General features: G+C 38.3%; 1 protein-coding gene across 1 annotated transcript; it reads left to right on the top strand.

The window, feature by feature from the left end:
• Positions 1–9,593: 9,593 nt before the first annotated feature.
• LOC106070124 (metabotropic glutamate receptor 7-like) lies at positions 9,594–18,043 on the top strand. The gene is made up of 4 exons (XM_056028233.1): positions 9,594–9,719; positions 10,610–10,758; positions 12,351–13,868; positions 16,308–18,043. The coding sequence occupies exons 3-4, from the start codon at positions 12,375–12,377 to the stop codon at positions 16,821–16,823; spliced, it is 2,010 nt and encodes a 669-aa protein (XP_055884208.1). The 5' UTR covers positions 9,594–9,719; positions 10,610–10,758; positions 12,351–12,374; the 3' UTR covers positions 16,824–18,043.
• Positions 18,044–25,952: the final 7,909 nt, after the last annotated feature.

Genomic DNA, 25,952 nt, shown 5'->3' with positions numbered 1-25,952 from the left:
TTAACTAAGTTGTAGGGTGGATGTCCCCAATTGTGAGTACGGTCAACATTGACGAGTTAATGAGGAACACATATTTATAGATTTTCACAAATGTAATGTTTAGCTTCAACCAAGTGAAGCCTACAAGTAAACAAGTCCACGGTCACTCGCGACCAGAGGACTGTGAAAAGAAGAAGGGACGGGGGGTAGAAAAGGGCACATAACTATGCAGGCTGACAGGCCGAGAATAGTTTGTTTCGGTGTTAGGGGATGTAACTTGGGATGTGTGTTTATGGCCTATAATATGGTGGTTGGATCTAACCTTGGTGTAATAGGATGTTTGTGTTCTACACTGGTCAGTTTAGTGTTGAAAGGGGGTTATACAATGCTAAAACAGGTACATATGCACAGGTAAGGAAATAATCTAGACGTGAGAAGGTCCAGATAGATATGGATATGAATGAATAACAAATGCATAAATAGACAATAGGATTAACTAAGTTGTAGGGTGGAAGTCCACCGTGGGGAGTACAGTCAACATTGACGAGTAAATAGAGAGCACATATTTATAGGTTTTCACAAATGTAATATTTAGCTTCAACCAATTGCTAACATGGTAATGATACATGAACATAAATGTTACAGGCGAAGACACACTAAATAATAATGATAAAGTTTGTCCAACTCACCCGCTTTGCCTTACACAAGTTCCCAAACGAATCGTTGACTCGAGAGTCTTCTGACTTCTCAGTGATTCTGATCTAGAATGGCATTAACCTGAAACATTCGTCTCCGGCTTTTATAGGTTCTCGAGCGGTATGTTAGAGTAGTGACGCTCCAATGGCCAGCGAGTCTTTTGAGTTTAAAATTGTTAAATTGGACCAATCTTTTCATTTGGGGCTCACCTGACTTCTTTAACCCGCGGCCTGCGGGGGGGGGGGGCGAAGGAGGATGAAAGCGGAACCATGCAAAAATTATCAGGCTGGACAAATGCATAAATAGACAATAGGATTAACTAAGTTGTAGGGTGGAAGTCCACCGTGGGGAGTACAGTCAACATTGACGAGTAAATAGATGGCACAGCGGACGGGAGCGATTTGAATAGCCATGGGCGTTAGAAATGCCGACTCAAAGTGGTGTATGTGGATACCAAATTTTAATGTCCCTGGACTTTACGACTGCGTGTGTTTGTTCTGGCGTTTGGGGCGTAACTTTCAATTTTAATGTTCTTGGACTTAATGGCTGCGTACGTTTGTTTCGGCGTTTGGGGCGTAACTTGGGATGTGTGTTTATGGCCTATAATATGGTGGTTGGATCTAACCTTGGTGTAATAGGATGTTTGTGTTCTACACTGGTCAGTTTAGTGTTGAGGGGAGACTATACAATGCTAACGTGGTAAAAAGGGGGGAGGTAGTTCCTCACTGGTCAGTTCTGTATTGAGGAGGGACGCGTTTCATCTCACTAATACACGCAAATACAACCCGTGTTATGGTCATGTGATCGAAAGCCTACACGTATAGTTGAGTCTAGCTTAATGAAGGAAGAACTTATCTAGTACTACTAAGCTGAAACATGCCCAACAGAAATGCTTTAAAAACCAGCTTAGGCGCCATCTTTACATATGGGCACTCACCTCGAAGCACCAAGCACGTTTTTACAAGCAACGGCAGAAATCCTAGCACTCATTTATGAGAAGTGGTTAAAGTCCTGGAAGGAATCCGACAGAGCACATAGTGTCTGGCAGCATATGCGTCACCCAGATCGCGACGATCCGTTGTGGCGGTTAAGGTGGTCAGAACAAGTAATCATTGGACAGTGTAGGACGGAACATTGTCTTGTTGGGGTATACTTTGCCCAGTTCCGTCCGATGCCGTCACTATGGAGAGAGCGTCGAAACAGTGTCGCATATCTAGTACGAGTGTCCCCAGCTCAGAAAGCTAAAGGGTGGGGGGGGGGCGTGTCTGAGCAGTCACTCGACATGTATGGTAGCCACGAGGGTTTGCGCCTAACGGCCCAGTTTCTTGCCAGAGCACTACGGGAGGATTGAGTCCTTTCTGCTCTGATTTTTCAATAAGAGTTTATCTCAGGCCTGTACGTGTCTTTGGGACGCGACAGTGATCACTTACAAAAGTATTTGGATACACATTCCGGAATACTATATCACTGGCCCCAAAGCCCTCCTATAGAGCGAAGGCTATTCGGAGAAATGCCTGATCTGGAGACCACTGCGCGGTTCATCTCAGATATAGGATTACAGATCTGAACTCTCCAACATGTACACTGAGAACGAAGAAGATGACAACATTTCATGGTACTACATCCAACGCTCCTGAGGATAGACGTCGTCGGAGAAAAGACAATATAAACCGTTATTATTTTGGTAGTTATGACATTGAATAACAAACAAACAAACAATGGATATTTTATCTTAAAAATTGCAAGCTTTCCTTCAAAAGAGAATAGAATAAGGTCGAAGGCGTCTTCATATGTTCATGCATTCATGCTGGTTCACGCAACCCCTTACATGTTCTAACGGCACTAGGGAAAGGGGGCACTTGTAAGAATAATTTTTAGCATATGGAATAAGAAATTTTTGCGAAAACAAAATCTAAAATGCGCATGTGTATAACTTCCTGAGTGTGTATTCAGACATTTCGCATCGGAGTTAAACACAGATAAATGGTAGACACGAGTTTGAGTTTAGTAGGACACCAGACACTTATTTTAGTAAACACTAAATATAAGCTAGGTCTACATGACTGGATCTAGATTGTCTGAAGACATTTTATGACTTTGAAATACACTGAAGTACGTGTAAAAAGTATATCGGCAAAGAAGTAACAGACCTACTGATCATTTTTTTAAAAATTTATAGTAGAAAATGAGATCTAGAATGTCTAGATCTAGACTTGATCTCATCATCTAGATCTATTTCTAGTTTTGTAGATTTAATGTATAGAGACCCCCAGGGCCGGATTTACCTCTAAGGAAGGCAAGCTTAAGCTTAAAGCCTCTAAGAAATATTTAGCACTGGTATATAATATTTAGATTTATGAAGGGCTCCGAAAATGCACTTATCTTATCTTATCTTATATAATACAGACGTTACTTCAAAAAAGAAGATGATTACGTCCTACGCGTCATGCATTTAGTCATGCATATTAACCAATGACTTAAATTCTGCCAAGTCACTGGTTTTCCTGGCTAGCTCAGGCAACCCATTCCATGCTCTAATAGCACTAGGGAAGAAGGAGTATTTGTACAAATTTGTCCTAGCATATGGGACGAGGAATGTGCCTTTATCTTTGTGTCTTTCAGAGTATTTTATTAAATTTTGTTTTTGTATTTGAAGATTATGGTTCAGTGTTTTATGTATGATTGCTACTTTACTTTTGAGCCTTCTGTCCTGAAGGCTTTCTAAATTTAGTGATTTTACTAAAGGTGTTACTCTAGTCAAATGTGAATATTCGTTTGTTATGAATCTCACTGCTCTATTTTGTGTCTGTTCCAGTTTCTTAATGTTTTCTTGAGTTGAGGGGTCCCAAACGGAGGATGCATATTCTATTATTGGCCTAACCAAGGTTAAGTAACATTTTAGTTTTATGTTCTTATTTGATTTATAGAAATTTCTTTTAATAAATCCTAATGCTTTGTTTGATTTTTTTGTAGTTTCATCAATATGTGGATTCCATGATAGTTTTTCATTTATTATAACACCTAGGTATTTTGCGTTTTTAGTCTGTGATACTGGTTTGCCATGAATAAGATAAGTGGAATTAATTTGTTTTAGTTTTTTTGTTATTCTTAACAACTGACATTTTTCTGGGTGGAAAGACATGCTCCAATTTGATTCCCATTTCTGTAATTCATCTAATTCTCTTTGTAAAATATCTGTGTCTTGTGTTGTTTTTATTGTTCTATATATTATGCAATCGTCTGCAAATAATCTGACTTTTGTTCCTGAACTAATGCAATTTGGTAAATCATTTATGTAAATTAAAAATAGTAGTGGACCCAAGACTGTACCTTGAGGTACACCTGAGTTTACTGTTATCGGTGTTGATTTAGAGCCATTTATTATTACAGTTTGTTCTCTCCCTATCAGAAAGTCTTTAATCCACTGATGCAGTGGACCATTAATGCCGAAATATTTTAATTTTTTAAGCAAACTATGGTGGTGAACTTTGTCAAAAGCCTTAGAAAAATCTAGTAAGATAGCATCTATTTGTTCACTATTATCTAAACCTTTTGAAAAATCATCAATTAGTCCTATTAGTTGTGTTTCACATGATCTATATTTCCTAAAGCCATGTTGGTATGGTGTGAGGACATTATGTTTGTCTAAGTGGTTTATGATGTTGCTACATATTATGTGTTCTAGGATTTTACATGTGATGCTGGTAAGTGATACTGGTCTGTAGTTCCCTGGGTCAGATTTTTCTCCTTTTTTAACCTCAAATAGCTTAAATACCTCTCTGGCAGATCTGGAATAATTATTTAAAATACATATCTGATTCTACCAGATTTTTAAAATACAGATTTGGACTTGGATCTAGGTTTTTTAATTCAGACCTGGATCTATATTATAAAATACAGATATGGATCAAGTTTTGTTAATATATTTCTGTATCTAGAATTGCGAATGTGGATCTGACTAAAGATTGTAGGCCTACTATGTAGACTAAATATCAATTTTAGAATATAGATTTAGATCAGTTATTGTTTAGTAGACCAATCTTGTTCCAATACACAGACTAGAAATCTAGACTTCGATCTTTTAGGTTTTACTTTCAGAAAATAGATTTCTAATCTTTAATTAAAATTTAATTAATCTGGTTTTGTCTCTCTCTTTCTCTTTATCTCTCTCTTTGTCTCTTTATCTCTTCTTACAATCTTTACTCTCATATTGTGATTATCTTTCTGTTCTCCGTCTGTCTTTCCCTGTTTCGTTTTCTTCTGTCTGTTCGTGTGGTAGGGGCCTATACTTTGGACAGTCATCTTGACGTTCACGGGTTCCAGTCCTGCCCACTGCCATCTCCCGACCACCTGCAAGAGATTTCAACCAGTACGTAATAGTCTTCATTTGTTCAAAGAATGTTCAAAGCTCATAATACAGACTGATAGATAGATAGATAGATAGATAGATAGATAGATAGATAGATAGATAGATAGATAGATAGATAGATAGATAGATAGACAGACAGACAGACAGATTGATAGATAGACAGACAGACAATCAGATTGATAGATAGACAGACAGACAATCAGATTGATAGATAGATAGATAGATAGATAGATAGAGATATGCATAAAGATGAATAGATAGATAGATAGATATAGATATACATATAGATAAATAGATAGATAGATAGATAGATAGATAGATAGATAGATAGATAGATAGATAGATAGATAGATAGATAAATAGATATAGATAAATAGATATATAGATAGATATAGATATAGAAAGATAGATAGATACATAGGATAGATAGATAGATAGATAGATAGATAGATAGATAGATAGATAGATAGATAGATAGATAGACAGATAGATAGATAGATAGATAGATAGATAGATAGATAGATAGATAGATAGATAGATAGATAGATAGATAGATAGATAGATAGATAGATAGATAGAAAAAAGAGAGAGAGAGAGAAAGAGAGAGAGAGAGAGAAAGAAAGTTTGAAAGAGAAATAAGAGATAGATAGATAGATAGATAGATAGATAGATAGATAGATAGATAGATAGATAGATAGATAGATAGATAGATAGATAGATAGATAGACAGAAAAAAGAGAGAGAGAGAGAAAGAAAAAGAGAGAGAGAGAGAAAGAAAGTTTGAAAGAGAAATAAGAGATAGATAAATGTCAATGGTTTTTCTTTCAGTTTGTCTGTCTATCCTACTGTCAGTCGTAGAACACAATGTGACCCACTATCCAGTTTAGTTTTTGTATACCTGTCCTGCTGCCGTTGTTTGTGCTGTTAAGTAGAGTACACCATGACCTGATGTGTTTTCTGTCACAATCAACTTAAGGAAAGGGGGCGGGGCCGATATCTTATCTCTGAGCTCAGGCCCGACAGTGCTCTGCTACACCAGTGATTCTATTTAAGCCTATTCTATATCATGTAAAAAAGATATCCTTTTTATAACAAAGCTTAAATCAACTCACTCTATTTATCTGTCTGTCTGTCTGTGTACAAACTCATTTGTCTGCTTGCCAGCATTTTCCAGCCTTTCGATCAAGGGTGCACAGGATGTAAAAATCAGCCCTGGCATTACTAAAGGATCTAAGGAGCATACGTTGGTAACTGTCCAGATTTTATGCAAAGTTTGAAAACCTAAACACATGCATACGTCGTTTTATATTTGGTATAATATCAAGGGGCTATGTAACATATTGTACAATGGTAGCCCAGAATGAGGAGTCGTGGCTCTGTGGTTAAGCGCTTGATTTGGACGGTACCGGTTCGAATTCTGGTGAAAACTGGGATTTTAAATTTCGGAATGCTTTAGAGGGCCCTTGAGTCCAACCAGCCCTAAAGGGCATCTGACATAGTTGAGGAATAGCTAAGCCAGTTGGTGTTGTGCTGGCCACATGACGCCAATGTTAACCGTGAGCCACAGAACCTTCACATCATCTGCCTTATAGATTGCATAATCTTAGATAGGAACTGACTACTGTGTGCGGCATTAGCATCCATACGTATACAGGCTATTACATTAATATGGAAAATGTATTAGGGTAGCTTTGCACTATAAAGACTAAAATATATTTAATAAATGGTAATACGAGGTCCAATCACGAGAATCCGTGGGCCATTTTTTCATTGTGGATGACAACGTAATTTAAATCAATTAAAACATTAACCAAGTAATTAATTAATTAGTGGATTTTAGATAATTATTGTTTATTATAGAAAAGGGAAGGTATTATAGTAAATATGCAGTTCTTTCCCTTTTGTCATTGTTATTTGAAAATTATTTTTAGTAAGCTTAAATCAATTTACTCTGTCTGTCTGGTAAAACGTGTGTACACGTTATTTCTCCCACGTCGATTCTCCATTCTCAGATCAGGTTGAAACTTCGCACAATTATTCATTGACATAGACCAGACATGAATCAATTTTTTTTTAAGTAACTAACTAGTCAATTAATTGCTGGTAATTAATTATTTTGTCTGATACCAACAAGGGAAACTAATCCTCCAGTATATATATATATGGCTAAATTTGTTGGGTTTAGTTCCTTTAAATAATTGTTAACGCTATTTCTACCTCAGTCATTCTCCGATCAAGTTGATACTTTAAACAATTATTTATTTTACCCAACAAAACATAAATAAAAAAAAAACAATTAGACAATTGCTTGTAATTATTTTGTTTCATATCGAATAAGGGAAATAACTTGCACATTATTGGTAGATATGGATTTATTTGAATTTCGCTTGTCATTACAGTGCTCGGCCAAAAGTGAAAATCGGAATACAAGGCGTCTCATGCGGCCTTAAGCTCTCACGGGGCTACACCAGAAGACGGGAGTTGTGCCCAGTCTGCATATGCTACCAGCTACCCACATTTACTTCCTGTGCCTTGTCCTTCCGGTCTCCAGGCCTTACGTCATCACCCCGATCATTAGGGACAAGCTGTACATCCGGGACGGGGACCTAAGCATCGGCGCCCTCTTCTCCCTGACCAAGCCGAACGAGAGTGACCCCATGTGTGGGGAAGCGGTGCCAGACTTCGAAGCGGTCGAGATCGCTGAGACCGTGGACTTTGCCATAACTTATATCAATGAGGCAAGTATTTGATCTACGAACAATCTCCTGAAAAATCTTAGGAAAAGTCATAACTAATATAATCTATTTCTAATTTATTAATTTAATGAAAATTTATCGCAAAGACGAATGTATTTTCTTAAACCAAATCTAAATTTTGAACCTTATCCCTACCCAGAGTAGGCCCCGCGCAATCCGTTTCTCATAGGGCCCCGCAATTGTTAGGACCGGCCCTGCAAGCTACCCTGTATTTAATTCTACATGCAAGTTACATTTATCATGCTATTGTCACATGCCATGCCACTTGTAGATCTTTCAAATTGAAAGTTAAGCACAGTAATCTGCTCTTTGTTTACTCTTTCATCTCTTAAATCCCTTTTAACAAAGCTTACATTAACTCTCTATGTCTGTCTGTGTGTCTGTTTGTCTGTCTGGTATTTCTTCCAAAACCATTCTCGAATCTGAGCATGCTATAAAATAAAGACCATTTTGATTGGGTGACCAGCGGTTCTCCTGCCTACTATTAAGAGTATATTTAACGTACACAAATAAGGGAACGTCATTAGTAAAAGTTTAATAAGAAATTGTCAGAGGCTATTTGAGACGCATGCCATTGGAAGCATTTTATAGGTAATGATGGGCTTAAGACCATTACCACTTCCGGCGTTAACAACCTTGTTATGGGACCACAGCACCACCCTCCATCCTCATAGACGATAACAAGCTGGACGCCGTAAATGAATTCTGCTCTCTGGGGTCCACAATTCAAGATGACCTGTCTCTAGAAGAGGAGATTTAAAAAAACGCAGAGGGAAGGCTTCCTCAACCTTCGCTAGACTCAGGCCTAGAGTATGGGAAAACCAGACGCTCACTACAGTGACCAAAATGGAAGTCTACAAAGCATGCGTTATGAGTACACTGCTGTATGGCAGTGAATCATGGTCCACCTATGCAAAGCAAGAGAGAAAACTAAACTCATTCCATTTGCGATGTCTCCGTAGGATCTTGAAAATCACATGGAAAGAAAAAGTGTGCAATACTGAGATCCTTGCGCGAACAGATATTCCCAGCATCTTTACAGCCCTCAGACAACGCCGCTTGCGCTGGCTTGGACATGTTTGCCGGATGGAGGACAATTGCATCCCGAAAGTCATCCTATACGGACAACTCGCGACTGGCTCAAGAAAAACTGGTCGCCCCCACCTCCATTAGATGTAATAAAACGTGACCTCAAATCAGTGAACATCAATACTGACAATTGGGAAGACATAGCTCTAGACCACAACAGGTGGAGAGAGACAGTATCCAAGAAAGCAAATGGACAGTGAAAGAACATGGGTCTCAGCTCAGGATGAAAAACGTACAATTTCGAAAAACTGCCAGCTCCTCTACCACCGAAGCAAAAACCACCTTAACCTGCGCTATTTGTGGACGGGAGTGTCTCTCCAAAATAGGGCTCCACAGCCACATGAGGAAGTGCTCGAGATGAACCATAGTCGTTCTACGACTGAAGGAGGCCAACAAATAAAGAAATACATTTCTAAAGCCTAGTTTACTAATGACAAAGTATACTTCGATTACAAAACAAACAAAAATCTTTATATAGAAAAACATCATTTTTTGTCGAATTTTCTTTAATAGCTCTACTTATTCGTTTTTTTAAGTAATTATTACCTAATAGAAAGATAAAAACTAAATTGTTAGTATCGCAATGCATTAGTTGATCCAGATTTACCACCCCTGTCTCTCAAACGGTGTGCTAAAAATAGATCGGTTTGTCCATCTGTGTTTTCAAACCCTCTGACAATATTTAAAACCTTAATTTCAGAAGTCGAAGCTGCTACCTGGTGTCAAGCTAGGGTTTGTCATCGCCGACGCCTGCTCGAAGGAGTCCATAGCCGCCCTACAAGCTGTGCGATTTCTTCCCAGGTCTAATCCAGAGGACTACCTACAGCCCAGTGAGTGCCATTCTGCTGTTTGTCTGTCGTTTTGTTTCGTTTTATCTATCTATCTATCTATCTATCTATCTATCTATCTATCTATCTATCTATCTATCTATCTATCTATCTATCTATCTATCTATCTCTCTCTCTCTCTGTATATATATATATATGTCTCTCTCTCTGTATGTATGTATATATGTATGTATGTATCTATGCATCTATCTATCATCTATCTATCTATCTATCTATCTATCTATCTATCTATCTATCTATCTATCTATCTATCTATCTATCTATCTATCTATCTATCTGTCTGTCTTCTCTGTCTGTCTGTCTGTCTATCTATCTATCTATCTATCTATCTATCTATCTATCTATCTATCTATCTGTCTGTCTGTCTGTCTGTCTATCTATCTATCTATCTATCTATCTATCTATCTGTCTGTCTGTCTGTATGTCTGTCTGTCTATCTATCTATCTATCTATCTATCTATCTATCTATCTATCTATCTATCTATCTATCTATCTATCTATCATCTATCTATCTATCTATCTATCTATCTATCTATCTATCTGTTCTGTCTGTCTGTCTGTCTGTCTATCTATCTATCTATCTATCTATCTATCTATCTATCTATCTGTCTGTCTGTCTGTCTGTCTGTCTGTCTGTCTGTCTGTCTGTCTGTCTATCTATCTATCTATCATCTATCTATCTATCTATCTATCTATCTATCTATCTATCTATCTATCTATCTCTATCTATCTATCTATCTATCTATCTATCTATCTATCTATCTGTCTGTCTGTCTGTCTGTCTGTCTGTCTATCTATCATCTATCTATCTATCTATCTATCTATCTATCTATCTATGTATCTATCTATCTATCTTTCTATCCCCATACAAGAAAATCCGCTCTATCTACAATCGTTTGACGTGATCGGAGTTATCGGCACTGACCAAAGTTTCACTACAGCCCTAGTGTCGGACATTTTGAACGGCAACAGGATCCCCGTCATCAGTTTCGCCGCCACTGACGACATCCTGGACGACGATGTAAGCCAGTCTCATGTCTTTCTAGAATCTGTAAATCTTATAAAGTTTCCCTGGTCCTTTAGAGTCTTAACTAAAGATATGTCTCTTAAGGATTACACTAAATGGGAAGCGTGGTCGAGGAGTGCTAAATGCGATTGAACTTGGCTTGTCTTGGCTGCCTAGAAGGGGGCTCGAGGTTCGACACCCGACTCGGGCAGAGTTGCGTTTACTGAGCGCCTGAAGGCAGCACGGAAAACCAACTTCTAGATACCCCCCCCCCCAACTGGTCCACAAATGAGATTGGACCAAAGCGCCCTGAGCATGCTATAAGCATGAAAGTAGCGCTATATAAAAGCTAATAATAATGATGTTTTTTTTCTTTAGGATCATTAAACAGTTGTTAAGATAATAACAATGATAATATTAATAATAACGAATAATAATATTAATAATAACGAATTATAAAATTAATAATAATAATAATAACAAATCATCAAGACACGAATGAATAATATACGTTTGCCATGGAGGGGCTCCAATAGTTGAAAAGAAAAATATTTACAAAGAATAGTATGAGCTAAAAAAGGCCTCCACCCAATCCAGGGGTTCTCAACCTGTGGTTCGCGACCCCCTTGGGGGTCGATTGACCATTTGCCAGGGGTCGCTTAAGACCATCGAAACTATGGATTGTTATTGCCTATTCTTCTATTGCTGTATGTGTGTGTCGGGGGAGGGGGGGGGGTTGCGGCAGAGTGGGGGATTGTAAAAAGGGGTCACCGAGCTTAAAAGGTTGAGAACCGGTGTATATCGTCATGGCGCATGTCAACTATACGACTCTTTCTGTCAGGCACACTGTTCCACCTTAAGTTTCATCTCTCCCTTGGTTCAGTGTTCCGCGAGGACTGAATAGATATCCCACGAACTGCAGGAACAATGAACTAGTAGGCCAACACGTGAATTCATCTCTCTAAAAAAAATTGATAAAGTATATCCCGCTAAATACTCAGAATGTGTTCCATAAAGGAAAAAGGTTTAAGAAACACTGCCTTAGTCTGTTGGACAGTTGAGGCACCACTTAAGATTTGTCGACCGTCTTTCTCCATTCCTCTCTGTCTATTACCTTGGATAGAACCCCCATCAACGGCAGGTCCGTCCATTTTTTATGTTATCCTCCCATCACTTTTTCTGAGATTATTCATTAGGAATTCATAAAAAAAAAAGCTTTTAATTTTAGTGGCCCTCTATACAAAAAATCAGATCAATTGGATATTCATTATAAGACATTAGTTAGGCTAGGTCCACATCTAACTTCAAATTCACTTTCACCTATCCTTTGGTCTGCTGGACCGCTGGGGCACCATACAAGATCTGTCAACCTTCTTTCTCCGTTCTTCTCTGTCATTTTACTTTGATAGAATTTGATTCTGATGTTCTTTCTGAAAATATTGAAACCTGCCTTATTACTTGCCTGTGTGGACCACTTCGGGGGGCCGATTTTTGAGTTTGTGTTTCCACACAAACTGTCATTGTAACCTTGTTTTTTGTGTGTGTGTGTGCATGTTTTGGTTTCTCTTTATTTTCTATAATTAGTTCAATTGACTTTGGTCTTTCAGAAACTCTATCCGATACTGTACCGCATGGTGCCCCCTGACAAGAACATCGCCCATGCTATAAAGAAGTTTTTCCTGTTTCAAAATTGGTCCCACATCAACGTCGTCGTCAATCCGGACGTTTACAAAACAGAGGCATCTTTCAGTAACATCATGGGCATCTTGTCTCAGAACTTCAAGTGCTTCTCTGCCGTCTTCGAGGTGGACGAGCGTTTCAACTTCAAGAAGATGATCAACTCAATTCTCAATAGCGAAACCGCTTCCAGAATCGTGCTTATCCTCACAGACGAGCTGACCATGGGCATGATCATTCGGGCCGTCGAGGAGACCCAGTCCGAAGGGAAGCTGCTCTGGGTCGGGCTCGACAAATGGGTGAAGCTCATGATCAAGAAAGCTGTCCCGCTGGGCTCCATCGGTATCACTGATCAGGGCCGTTATAAAAGTGGATTTCTGGAGCATCTTCAACGCGCCGAAGAAAGGAAAGTCAACCCTTGGCTGGAGACAGCGATAAATGGCACACTTAACTGCATGAGCAAGAGCTGCTTTGAAAATCAATTAAAAAGACTAAAGGATATGCCTAACCTAACGCCGTCCATGTACAACGCTGTCATGGTCTTTGCACATTCTCTGAGCATATTCTTAAAGAGATACTGTAGGACACTTAACGGCAGCAACGCTGTCAGATGCTTCCGTTCCAAGAGACTTAAGTTTCCTTTGCTCATAGCAAACGTTTCGTTTGTGGAAGAATCAGAAGAGATTAGATTCACTAAACATCATTATGTCAATCGGCCGTTCTCCTTCTACCAGTACGTGGGCAGACGGAACAAAACACTAAGAAGCCTAGCCTATCAATCAAAGACAAACAATACTTTGAAGCTTTTGAATGATTTGGACTTGACAGTCTTCCGCTTCAATGTGAGCTACCTGAACATCAAGTCCTACTGCACGCCCGCCTGTCAGAAACACGAGGCGCACAACTACACCAGCCATTGCTGCTACACGTGCCTGGCCTGCAAAGGGGACCAGTTCGTCAACAAAAAGTTCAGCACCTGTCAGCACTGCCCGAGCCTTCATTGGCCCAAGCTGCTCCCCGACAATGAGACCGAGTGCAGGCCTATACCGCCTTTCTACTTGAACATGGAGGACAAAGTGTGCACCTTGTTATTGGCTTTCTCGTCTGCTTGCACCTTGTTGGTTCTACTCTTTGGCTACTTGTACTGGGCGAAGAGACGCAGCATCGTCGTCAAGGCTTCGAGTTTCGAGATCAGCATCGGCCAGATGATCTGCTTCGTCACGGGCTACCTGGCTGTTCCGGTGCTGCTTCTTAAGCCGACGTATGCTTCCTGCACCATTGGGGTCCTCATGTTCACGCTAAGCTTCAACAACTCCTACATGCTCATGCTGATTAAAGCCATCCGGGTGTATCGCATTTTCAAAGCATCTATGAAAATGAAACGCAGGATTTCCTTTACACAGACCAAGTTTGTTCTTGGAGCAAGTGTTGTGTATTTTATCTTTGAGGTAAGACTGTTTAGATAAGATAAGGTAAGATAAGATAATTTTTATTGATCCAATCAAATGGAAAATTTAGTTTGACTACAATTGACAACCTCAGTGTAACTACTGTACAATGACAATATAGGTGCAAATACGAACAACATTCACACACGAAACACATACACACTCATAACCAACGCTTTATAAATTAGACTTCTATGTACTTCTCGATGACGATAGATGATATTGTAACACTCTGACCGAAAGTGGGATGAAAGAGTTTTTAATTCTTTCTGTTTTAGTCCTAATGGAAAGGAGACGACCACTTCGTTCAGATCTTATGTAACTGTGGTTTAATGGGTGCAGGTTGTCTTTAAGAATCGTGTTTTGGAAAGGCATCTTTCATGAAAAAGCTCTTCAAAAGATGGTAGCTGTGTTCGAGTGATATACTCTGCTTTTTTAATTAGTCTATTTAGTCTAAGTCTTTGTGCCAGTGAAGTATTACCATACCAGCAGGTGATGGCAAAGTTAATTAGACTGCTGATGGTTGCTGTATAAAAAAGTTTAATTATTTTTTATACAGTTTCTTATAGTTTTGGAGGAGTGGTACAGCCTGCTTTCCCTTCATAGAGGGATCAGCCACGACAAAATCGATATTTTAGCGAAAACAGCGGTCCGGACGGCACCTGAGCATGATTAACCGTGCCCTTACGAAAGTGTACGATCCCTTGTCGACAGCCGATTATTGACACATCGGTACGATGTCCGATAAACGCCGTGAGCTTCATAGGCTGTTGAGTAGACCATAGCGAAAGGATGGCAACCTAATCGTGCTTAAAAGGCCGTTCCGAGTTGGTCACACGATGCCGCTTCTGCATCGAGAGAACCACGACACATGGTGCCGCCCCTGCATCGAGAGAACCACGACACACGGTGCCGCCCCTGCATCGAGAGAACCACGACACACGGTGCCGCCCCTGCATCGAGAGAACCACGACACACGGTGCCGCCCCTGCATCGAGAGAACCACGACACACGGAGCCACCTCTGCACAGAGCAAGTAGAAACAGTAGACCACATTCTTTAAGAATGTCGCGTTCTGCATAAACGGCAATCGGGACAAGGATTGGAGAGAGATATAACTGGTCCATATGTGGCAATGGGTCTGTCCTTCTACGTTGGACAAGGTGGCCTTCAAACTCACTGCCCGCTTTCTTTCACGTGCCCTAAGGGAGTTATCTCAGCATTCTCCGTTTACTAATGGGGGTTTCCCCATTCAGAGGCGCGGTGGCTGAGTGGTAAAGCGCTCTGCATCCAAACTGGGTTCCTAAAATGTTGTAATATACAAATTTGTATTTAGAAACTTGAAAATAATTATATTAATAAATTAAATGTTACATTCTTCACATCCCACAAAACATGAAAGTTTGTTGAATAGACAAGTCTACGCCACTGCAGAATTTAAGTCATTGGTTAATACGCATGACTAAATTCATGACGCGTAGGACGTAATCATCTTCTTTTTTGAAGTAACGTCTGTATTATATAAGATAAGATCTAATCAATCGCATCGCTTTGGCATCTTCAAACTATTTCACAAAGGTTACGACTGCTTAATATTTACAGTGACCTCTAGGCAGGGGCGGACTGGGTATCAAAATCGGCCCGGGCATTTCTATACAAGTTCTATATCATATGATGGGCATCTAATTCTAGGTCTACCTGTCCTCAGAATCATTAAGTTTGATAATGCATCTAGAAGCATGGATACGGTGACCTCTATCTTTATAAGAAATATAGGCCTTTAGTTGCTTTCTAATCACTGAGTATGTAGGCCCTAAAAGGATGAAGTCTACTAGTAGACTATTACATTATTTCGGAAAATGTGTTAGATTAAAATAGTATTACACTGTAGAGTCTGATAATTTTTTTTTAAACACGACACACAGAGGGCATTTTTTTATAACAGATTAAACAAACTGTAACAATACTATTTGTGCCATAGTGGCATTGATGCGGCCATTTTGGTGACCCCCACCGGCCCATTAGGGTACCGGCCCACCGGGCATTTGCCCCTGCCTCTAGGCCTAGTCCATAGGATTAAGCTATCATTATAATTAGTGTAGTTTCAAACACTTTAAAAAAAAAAAATTTATATCTAAATATAAACTTTAATTTTAGCTTTATCTCTTAAGTTCTGACCCCCCCCCCCAACACACAAAGAAGTAAATAAGTTCGTCAATGATGACCACTTTTGTCATGGGGGGGGGGAGGCTTAGGGCTTGGCACTGGGCTTTTGTGCCTCATCGTGTGGCTAGTGAGACCTATGTAAGCCCAGAATGTTGGTCAGCACACTGGACAAGTTCTTCCAGCTTGAGCTGGTGCCATTACTTTTCCTAGAGCGCAGTAAGAAATCTTTTCCTGATTCTAAAATTAATTTGAAATTTTTATGTTTCTTTTCAGGTGAGCATATTTTTTAGCATCAGCTTTTTCTACCCAATGACAGTGTCCATCTACCAGCCTGACGAAGAGGTGGACTATGTCGAAATGGCCTGCGTTTTGCCGGACATCCACATGGCTTCGTTTCTGACCATCGACTTCACTCTGTTGACCCTCAGTGGAATCCTAGCATTCAAAACCAGGGTGCTGCCCCAGCGGTACAAGGATAGCCAGGTCATGACGATTTGTATTGCGACCACCACCATCTCGTGGTCAGCCTTCCTTCCCGTCTTCTTCACCTCCAAGCGCTACGTGACAATGATGCTGTCGATCATCTTTGCAATCAACATCAACCACACCGTTTTCTTCATCTGCATCATTATCACCAGAACTCTGGAGGCTTATCAGGAAGACTCAAGTACTGTTCTCTGCTCAACACCTAGGGAAACTGAATCCAAGGGTCTGGAATTAGAAGGATCTATCCCATTTTTAATCAAAAGTCCACACCAGTCAATCGTAAGAAGAGCCAGCAGCATTTGATGAACCACTAGCTTATAGTAAACCACACAAACGGCATACAGTGAACTCGTTCTCTTTATGTGTTGGGACAAAAGTAAAACCTAGTGAGTCTCAAGTACATATTGAAACAGGACACTAGCATTATAATAATTGACTCACCGATCAACACAATTTTAAAGAAGTGAAGGCTTTTACACTATAAGTCTCTAACCAAAATTTAACACATTTGTTTTTATTACCTCTTTTGCCTAGAGCCAATGGATTTGCAAAGGGCGAAGAAGTATTCCCGAGTGTTGATAAATTTGATAGATTTTTTTAAGTTAAGTTTTGCTATCCCTCGATCGCATGATCCAAAGGAATGGTAGACATTACGTCATCATTTTATGTGTAGAAGTTGCCAGGAAAACGGTGGTAATGCTAACGCCTCCAAGGGACTTTACTCGTAGTGTTGACTCTAAAAAACGCAGCCTTGGGTGGCATCAGGGTTATTGAAAAGAGGCCATTCGTTATTGGAGGCCCCGAACACTGACCTGTAACGTCACAACACGGACCTGTGACGTGGCAACGAGCTATTGGTCTAAACCTGCCCACAGCCTGTGACGTTGCAGATTAGTATTGAGGCCTTCTAAAACGAATAGTCTTGAATAAAGTAACCATTACCTCTTCTAGATCATTGACCTAACTAGGCTAATTATCTCATTTATGCAAAGCTATGAGTTTGTTTTTTTTAAAAGAAGGGGTGCAGCTTAATGCCTTCATTTGCAGGAGCAGTTTCATCATTCCTAATTGGTGGTTTATATGACCAGGCCTTAGTTCAATGAGACGCCTTTTATTTAATAATGTCTTGTCTGAGACCCCTGGTCACATTTCAAGGCAAAACAAAACATCACACACCTATGTAAGATTATCAAACATAACGTTTAGATTACACCATACACTTGTGTAAGATTGTATAACTTTACAGTTATATAACATCAGTAATTTTAGCGACACCACACTTTTATGTGTCATGACACCTTATCCTAAGGCACTTATCCTAAAATCTATCTTGTTTGGCAATATTCACTTCGTTCTTTGTCAAATAGACTGGGCTGTGGAAAGGTTCATTGCCAATTTCGTTGTGTTTTTTTGTTTCATATAATCGAATTGAATGCAAAGATGTTTCTGTATTATTTCTTTCATTGGTATTGTTAAGAGTTTTAAAACATTTTTTTAAAAATCTCACTAAAATAAAAATTTTCGCCCGAAAAATTCGACTTTAGTTCTAGCTCTTAAGTTACAGTCGTTTCTCTTTTTCTTTATGATTATAACTTTTTTTACAGTGTTGAGCTAAAAGAAAAGTCCCCCTTTCAGACCTTGCGATCTATAGGGCATATAATGTAAAGGCCCTCTTTTTCTGTAGGTTACGGTTACGAAGGTGTCATATGGCCAGCACAACGACCAACCGCCTTTACTTTTAACCAACCAATGTCAGGTACCCATCAGAGCTGGGAGGACCCAGAGGCGCCCAAGGATCCTGAAATTAAAAATCCCAGGATTGGAACCCGGAAACTCGGTTCGGAAGCCAATCGCTTTGCCGTTCAGTTCAGTTGCCTCCCAGAAATAAAAGATAAATATACGTCTTCCATGTTCATAAGCTCTCCTTTAGCAGAGTGGTTACCGTGTTGCGCTTTACCATTTTGCCACCGCGATTGGTCTTGGCGGGACTATGGACGAGGGTCATATCAAAGCCACGAATATTTGTACGATAAACAGACAGTGACTAAGATAAGCGACTTTGTCGTAAACTGTCTTGGGTAGGCCAGAGGATAATACCATTTTACCATTCTATATTATGGGAAGCGTGGTCGAGAGGCTAAGTGCGCTTGAACTTGGCTTGTCTTGGCTACCTAGAAGTCGAGGTTCGACACCCGACTCGGGCAGAGTTGCGTTTACTAAGCGCCTAAAGGCAGCACGGAAAACCAACTCCTAGATACCCCCTCCCCCCCACCGGTCCACAAATGAGATTAGACCAAAGCGCTCTGAGCATCATTACACCCATTAGAGCTAGCCTTACGCATAGATAGGGGCCTCGCATTATATAATTTATTATTTTTTTTAAAGAAGAAATAGCAAAACGTGACCTCAGTATTTTGGTCGGAGTACGCTAGGTTTTAAATAAATTTCATAATTTTAGTGTTTTTTTTTTTTTCGGTTTATTTTTATTTTTCTACTTTATTTGGAGCCGCCCAATTCACTTTGCCTGGGGCCTCCAATTATCTATAGCCGGCCATGGGCACATGCCTACAAGGCCCATAAAAAATAATGACGAAGAAGACGGGTTTCAGTCGGTTTCAGTTGCATTCGACTCAAATGTTTCTTTAATGCTGTGAAGGGTTGAATGAATGAAAAAAAATAGACTATTTAGAGCACTGCCATATGTAGTCTTGAAGGTCCAGCTTGTACTTGTAAAAACATAACCTAGATTGTTAAAACATATTGACTGTGAAAAGTACCTGTCAGGGTTCAATTATATACTTGTCTCTTGTGTTGTTGTGTTTCTCAACTTTGCTCACTAGGGGTTTCACTTATACGAACAAATATTACTTGAGTCTTAAATTCTTCCATTCCTAAATATTACAACAAAGAACAATTATACTTCAATACACATCATCGACTCGAACTCCAGATCTCATAGAATACAACAATGATATTTTAATATCCAATATACCTCTCCCTGACAGTACCTGAACAGCTTTAGTCAACAATAAAACATTCAAGAAGTAAATGGAAAGAGATCTTATCGATCTTCATCAGCTTGCGTTGTGAGAACGCTACTGTAAGGCAGTAGATCGTGGAGCCTACGCAAAGCAAGAGAGAAAACTGAACTCATTCTATTTGCGATGTCTCCGAAGAATCTTGAAAATCACATGGGAAGAAAGAGTGTGCAATACTGAGATCCTTGCGCAAGCAGGTATTCCCAGCATCTTTACAGCCCTCAGACAACGCCGCTTGCGCTGGCTTGGACATGTTCGCCGGATATAGACAAACGCATCTCGAAAGTCATCCTCTATGGACAACTCGCCCCCACCTCCGTTACATAGATGTAATAAAACGGGACCTCAAATCAGTGAACATTGATACTGACCATTGGGAAGACATAGCCCTAGACAGCACTAGATGGAGAGAGACAGTGACCAAGAAAGCTAAGGACAGCGAAAAAAAAAATTGGGCCTCAGCTCTGGAAGAATAGCGTACCATGCGAAAAATGGCCAGCTCCTCTACCACCAAAGCGAAAGCCACCTTAACCTGCGCTATTTGTGGACGGGAGGGGCTCTCCAAAAAAAGGGCTCCATAGCAACGTGAAAAATGTTCGAGATGAACCATAGTCGCTCTACGACTGAAGGAGACCAACTGTCTGGTGCAAATCTTGTACAAGGTTTTTGTCACACTTCATATTCTCGAATCAAGTTGGTCATTAACACATTTATCCATAGTCGATGACAAAACATAAATCAATACAAAAATGTAACTAATTAGTTAATAAATAAGTGGTAATTAATTTTTTTTTTTGTTGTTTTTTTTTAAATGAAAAATGAAGTTAGTCCCTATAGTATTGAGAGATATGGCCGTGATTTGCGTTTTTTCTTATAATTAAGCCTTTTTAAAAGTATTTTTTAAAAATATTTTGCTTGTATTATATTATAATTGCTTTATAGGGAAAAGACTTTAACTTCTGTTTTACTTTAATTTTTTTTTACTCTTCACGGTGTAATGCTCTCTTTCCAAATTGTGTCTCGCGGAACCCTAGCTCGAATAGGTTTTTCCATGAACTATACTGTAGTGATTCTGTCACAGACTCGTTTGAGACTCACTGTGACATGAAGTGGTTTCGTAGTCACTTGATTATCTCGTGCCTTTAGCACAGGAAAAGTTATCGGTCTGTAACTGACCACGAAGTGAAAACCTCAGTAGCTTTGTTTGGCCTTTGTAGAGTAAGGATATATATGTAACTTCCCGGCTGCAGTATGTACTTTGTGTTGTTTGATTCATTCGGAGCATTGTAAATGATTGTTGAATGGTGTAAGGTTGCAGAATGCGAATGTCGTGTAATGCTGGGTTCTTGCTTCCTGAAGTACTCTCGACACATGACAAGACAAATACTATAAACTGACCTAAGTCCGTTTCAGCAGACAAATATGAAGTTTATTTTACTACAATAATAATAATACACTGCACTCCTTGTTAGTGCTACAAGTCAAGAAATAATAAACAATCCTATCCGCATGACAGCGGTATCAAAAATATCCAATATATGTTAGTTACAAATCACGTCCGCATCTCATCGGCTAACACTGTGCAGAAATATAGATTAACTAATACATGTCTCAAAAGACCACTGGCAACAACTGCCCACAAGTTACTTTCTAACTGAAATTACTACAGACTTTTCTAAGTCGCTATTGTCCGTTGTGGACTAAAATATTACTTGACCACCCGGTCCAAAGGATAACACTTGACTTAACTAACTTGACTTGACTGCTTGACTTGACTGACTGAACTCAAAGTCAACTTTATTCATTCTACTTCCTGTTTTCTACATCAGGAATTCCACGTGTCTTTTAAACTATTAACATGACGTGAACTTTAGATCATGCAATGTCAACTAAGACTGTGACATTACGCCCTTTCCCTCAAAAAAGATTTCGCCAAAAATCTTTGAAAATTTAAGTATCAATACAATTATGTGTATAGTCACATCTTTTGAGAGAAAAAATAGTATATACAAATGTATAATGAGTTCTACAATCTCTTGCACATGTCTTATCATGCAATCAAAAAATTTGATGAGACTAATATGTGGTCTCATTTGACTTTACAATATTTGAAAAAAAAATGTGTCTGTGTAGACAGTACTCATAGTTGTCAACATTATTTATAAAAGCAAGTATCTCTTCTTTACACAAAATTTTCAAAGTAAATTCTCAATTTATCAATAGAATGCTTTCAAGATTAATTTTACAACAGAGTGAGCAGCCATAAAAATGCTCGTATACAAATATACTTAGTTTATCCCGTCAGGTTACATAATCAGATGAAAAATATTGTCAATGTCATTTCAAATAAATCAATGCAAGTGAGATATATCTATCATAAATATTGATTTGTCTCAATGGTTTGCATAGGAAAAATAATGACAATGGTTTAACAATGCTACTCTCAACAAAATCATGAAACTCAAAGAAGTATATTCTTCATAAATCATCATAATCATCATATTACTTATTAATCATCAAAGTCATAAGCCTATTAAAGCATGAAGGTCGTTATCATGATATTCATTTGGCTCATATGTCTTACTGTGAGCTCAAGTTGCTTTGACAAAAGTATAAGTTACAATCTTCTTTCAAAAAAATGAATCAGCTTTTCACATTATGTAACATCAAATATATTACTTCGAGCCATTAATGGTGCTCCAATAGTCTTCATCAATCAAATACAATGTTCTTTCAAAATATGTGCTTACATCACATATCAAATATATTGCTTTGAGCCATTAATAGTGCTCCAATAGTCTTCATCAATCAAATACAATGTTCTTTCAAAAATCAGTGCTTACATCACATATCAAATGTATTGCTTTGAGCCATTAATAATGCTCCATTAGTTTCCTCATATCAATACAATATTCTTCTCAAAAATTAGTGTTATCATCACATAGTATCAAATATATTGCTTCACGAGCCATCAATAATGCTCCAATAGTTTTCTCATATCCATATAATATTCTTCTCAAAATTCATTGTTATCATCACATAATATCAAATATACTGCTTGAGCCATCGATAATGCTCAATTAGTTTTTTCATATTAAATACCATCTTCTCTTTCAAAGATTCAGTTTGCATTACACAGTATCAATTATATTTCAAGCCATCAGTAATGCTAAAATAGGTCTCACTAATTAAATACAATATTCTTTCAAAAAATCATTACATATCATCAAGTATATCGTTTCAAGCCATAGATTAAGCTCAAATAGTCTTCAAAACTGATATGTGAAAAAAATTAAATTCATCAGTGAAGATCAATGTCACAAATCAAATCTATACAATTTACAAAGGTTATGTACATTTAAAAAAATGAAGAATACATTTCAATAGTGTCACATACTCAGGTTCCAATATGACTGAGTTCTGTTCAAATGGACTATGAAAAAATAATTTACACATATGCAAAATTTGGAGACATATGACCTTTTGAAGTGTCATGTATACGAACACAATCAACATTTACGTAGAATTAGACATAAATAGATTCCATGGATGAGTAATCAATAGTAATAAGTGTTGTGTCAAAATGTATCAACACAAAATATGTACATGAGCTCAAAAAAAATAAAGTTCTAATCAAGTGATAGTGTATATGTACACTATATTATTATTTCAAATATATCTTTGTAACATGTTATATGTGCAGTGAAAAAATGAAATGAAAAATAAAAAATTAATTAATAAGAGAATAAAGAGATAAATTAAAGGATAAATGACAAACACAAAAACAATATAGATAACAATACAGTCTGCTTTAAAAGAAATCAATAAATAGAAGAATTTGACAAGAGAATCACAAATATGCAAATACGAGACTTATACAGACAAACAATATGAATACGAAGAGAAATTACACTACGATTGTACAAACAAAACTATATACGACTAAACGAAAAAATTCTGAGTGATCTAGAAGTCCCTACCGAACAAGGCTGGTCTACTCGGACCTTATTAGGACTAGGAGAACAAAAAGAAAATCCCTAAAGATTCCTATCAGAAATGGAACGGAACAAATAAATTGTGCCGCTTCAGTCTCAAAACATAAGACAGACCCACGCCGACCGCCCTTGTTGACAATGAAATAAAATGAAAAGCTTTATTATAGTTTATCCTTAATGACTATCTGCAATAAATTGTAAGACAAATTTCCTTACGGATAATGAAGATTATTATTATTATGTTAGAAATGAACGAGTAGTCATTCTCTGGCGCTGCCAGGGTCGAGTTTCGCTAAAGAGAAACAAAATTCATCGTAGTCCTTTTAACAGTTTCCACTGAGGAATTTTCTGGTGATGTGGCAGGTCTGCAGCAGTACCGCCCTTATTATAATTATTATTATTATTATTATTATTAATAGTCAACTTCAATTACTTTACCAACGTATTACTTATACTACAGAAAAAAATTAGATGTCCTTTAATACATAATAGATTCATATGTTCAATTATTAATTATAACTTACAGATTCTCTTGTGCAGTGTGGTCAGTCCAGTTCTCTCATGTAGATTTCTCAAGTAGTTCAATAATAATCCATAATAATCCATAATCATGAGAACTTTAAATAATCCAAAGGAAAATGCACGCTAACAGGAGGATGTAGCTAGTAGTAAAGTAATCCAGTAATCCGATTCAATAGCACCTTTGACGTTTACACATAAGTCCAACAGGTAATCCAAAGTAATCCACAGTAATTGGGAAATTACTGACAAATAGGTAATCCACAGTTACTGAAATAATTTAAATAAAAATAGGCATCTGAATGGGATGGGCATATGTAGTAGCTTCATCGGTGTTAGTAGCTGGGAGTAGTCAGTTCTTAAGATCTTGCCATGGAAATGTAGATAAATAAATACAGCTAAATGATAGCTTGAAATAATATAGTGGTATTATCTTCCAAAAGGTACCACAATTTGTTACTGTTAAATGACAGTCAACAAATATATTGATAGGTGAGTCAAATGACGTACACCTCGCTGACCAACGACTTGTATGACATCAGAGCTGACAAGCACAGTCAAGGTTGCTGTACTTCTGGGGTTGCTCTTCTATTTTCACCCACGCAATGTAGTCTCCGGGTCGACTTCAGTTTCGGTTTCACTTCAGTTTCACCCACACAAATATTTCGGGGGTTGCCTTCGTAGATACTGATGTTGGATAATCTGCCCACAGATCCTAAATGTAGAGTGAAGCATTGACCTTGCAGTACAGATGTTAAGTCCCAAAACATTGGTCAATGACAAAGTAAATTATTCAACAAATATGGTTGTCAAAGAAATGTTCAGTTTCTTGAATTTACTGCCTTGATAGCAACATAACATCCGTGTCTAACGATCACAATGGTGTGTAGAGGTCAGTGTGTGTTCAGGTCAAAATGCAGGCTCTGGCTAGTGAATGGTTCAACAACCTTCAGTTGAATACTTGTAAACTTTACTTTAGACTGACTGTTTACGATTTAAAATATCAGGCTTCAGTGGAAATGTTACTATAGTCACCTTTATTAACTTGTACTGTAGAAAAAAAATCTTGCCAGACTTAAGGTCAAGATTACGATCTTACTTGTGAAAAATAGTTCATCCGAGTTTCTGAGTGCTTCAAGAAGTCCGTGCCTCAAGAAGTCCGTGCCTCAAGAACGTGACGTGCCTCAAGAAACGTGACGTGCCTCAAGAAACGCGACGTGCCTCAAGAAGTCCGTGCCTCAAGAAGTCCGTGCGTCAAGGACACAACAATACTGGCCGCCAAAATGTAAATGACAGGTTGAATGGTGTAAGGTTGCAGAATGCGAATGTCGTGTAATGCTGGGTTCTTGCTTCCTGAAGTACTCTTGACACGTGAAAAGACCAATACTATAAACTGACCTAAGTCCGTTTCAGCAGACAAATATAAAGTTTATTTTACAACACAATAATAATAATACTGCACTCCTTGTTAGCGCTACAAGTCAAGAAATAATAAACAAATCCTGTCCGCATAACAGCGGTATCAAATGTATCCAATATACGTTAATTACAAATCACGTCCGCATCTCAGCGGGTAACACTTTGCAGAAATATAGATCAACTAATAAATGTCTCAAAAGAAACACTGGCAACAACTGCCCACAAGTTACTTTCTAACTGAAATTACTACAGACTTTGGGAAAAGGCGGCACAGGATAGATCAACATGGAAAGCGAGCATAAAAGAATAGTTACATACTTAACGATCAGATACGAATGAGACTTTGTTTTTCAGTCAAATTATAAATTATAATATATATAGGTCTGTGGAATCAAGATACCCATTCCTAGTCAAAGAAATAGCTGGACAGTTTAGCACTGCATGCGAAAGGAAATAGCTTT

Source organism: Biomphalaria glabrata, chromosome 4 (assembly GCF_947242115.1).
Source record: "Biomphalaria glabrata chromosome 4, xgBioGlab47.1, whole genome shotgun sequence".
Classification (NCBI taxonomy): Eukaryota; Metazoa; Mollusca; class Gastropoda; family Planorbidae; genus Biomphalaria; species Biomphalaria glabrata.
The sequence above is the reverse complement of the archived record's forward strand: the minus strand, read 5'-3'. Positions and strand labels throughout refer to the sequence as shown.

Coding starts and splice junctions, on each gene's coding strand:
- LOC106070124 (XM_056028233.1), top strand. CDS start 12,375: ATGGTGCCCCCTGACAAGAACATCGCCCATGCTATAAAGAAGTTTTTC. Junction 13,869..16,307: donor TTGTGTATTTTATCTTTGAG/GTAAGACTGTTT, acceptor GTTTCTTTTCAG/GTGAGCATATTTTTTAGCAT.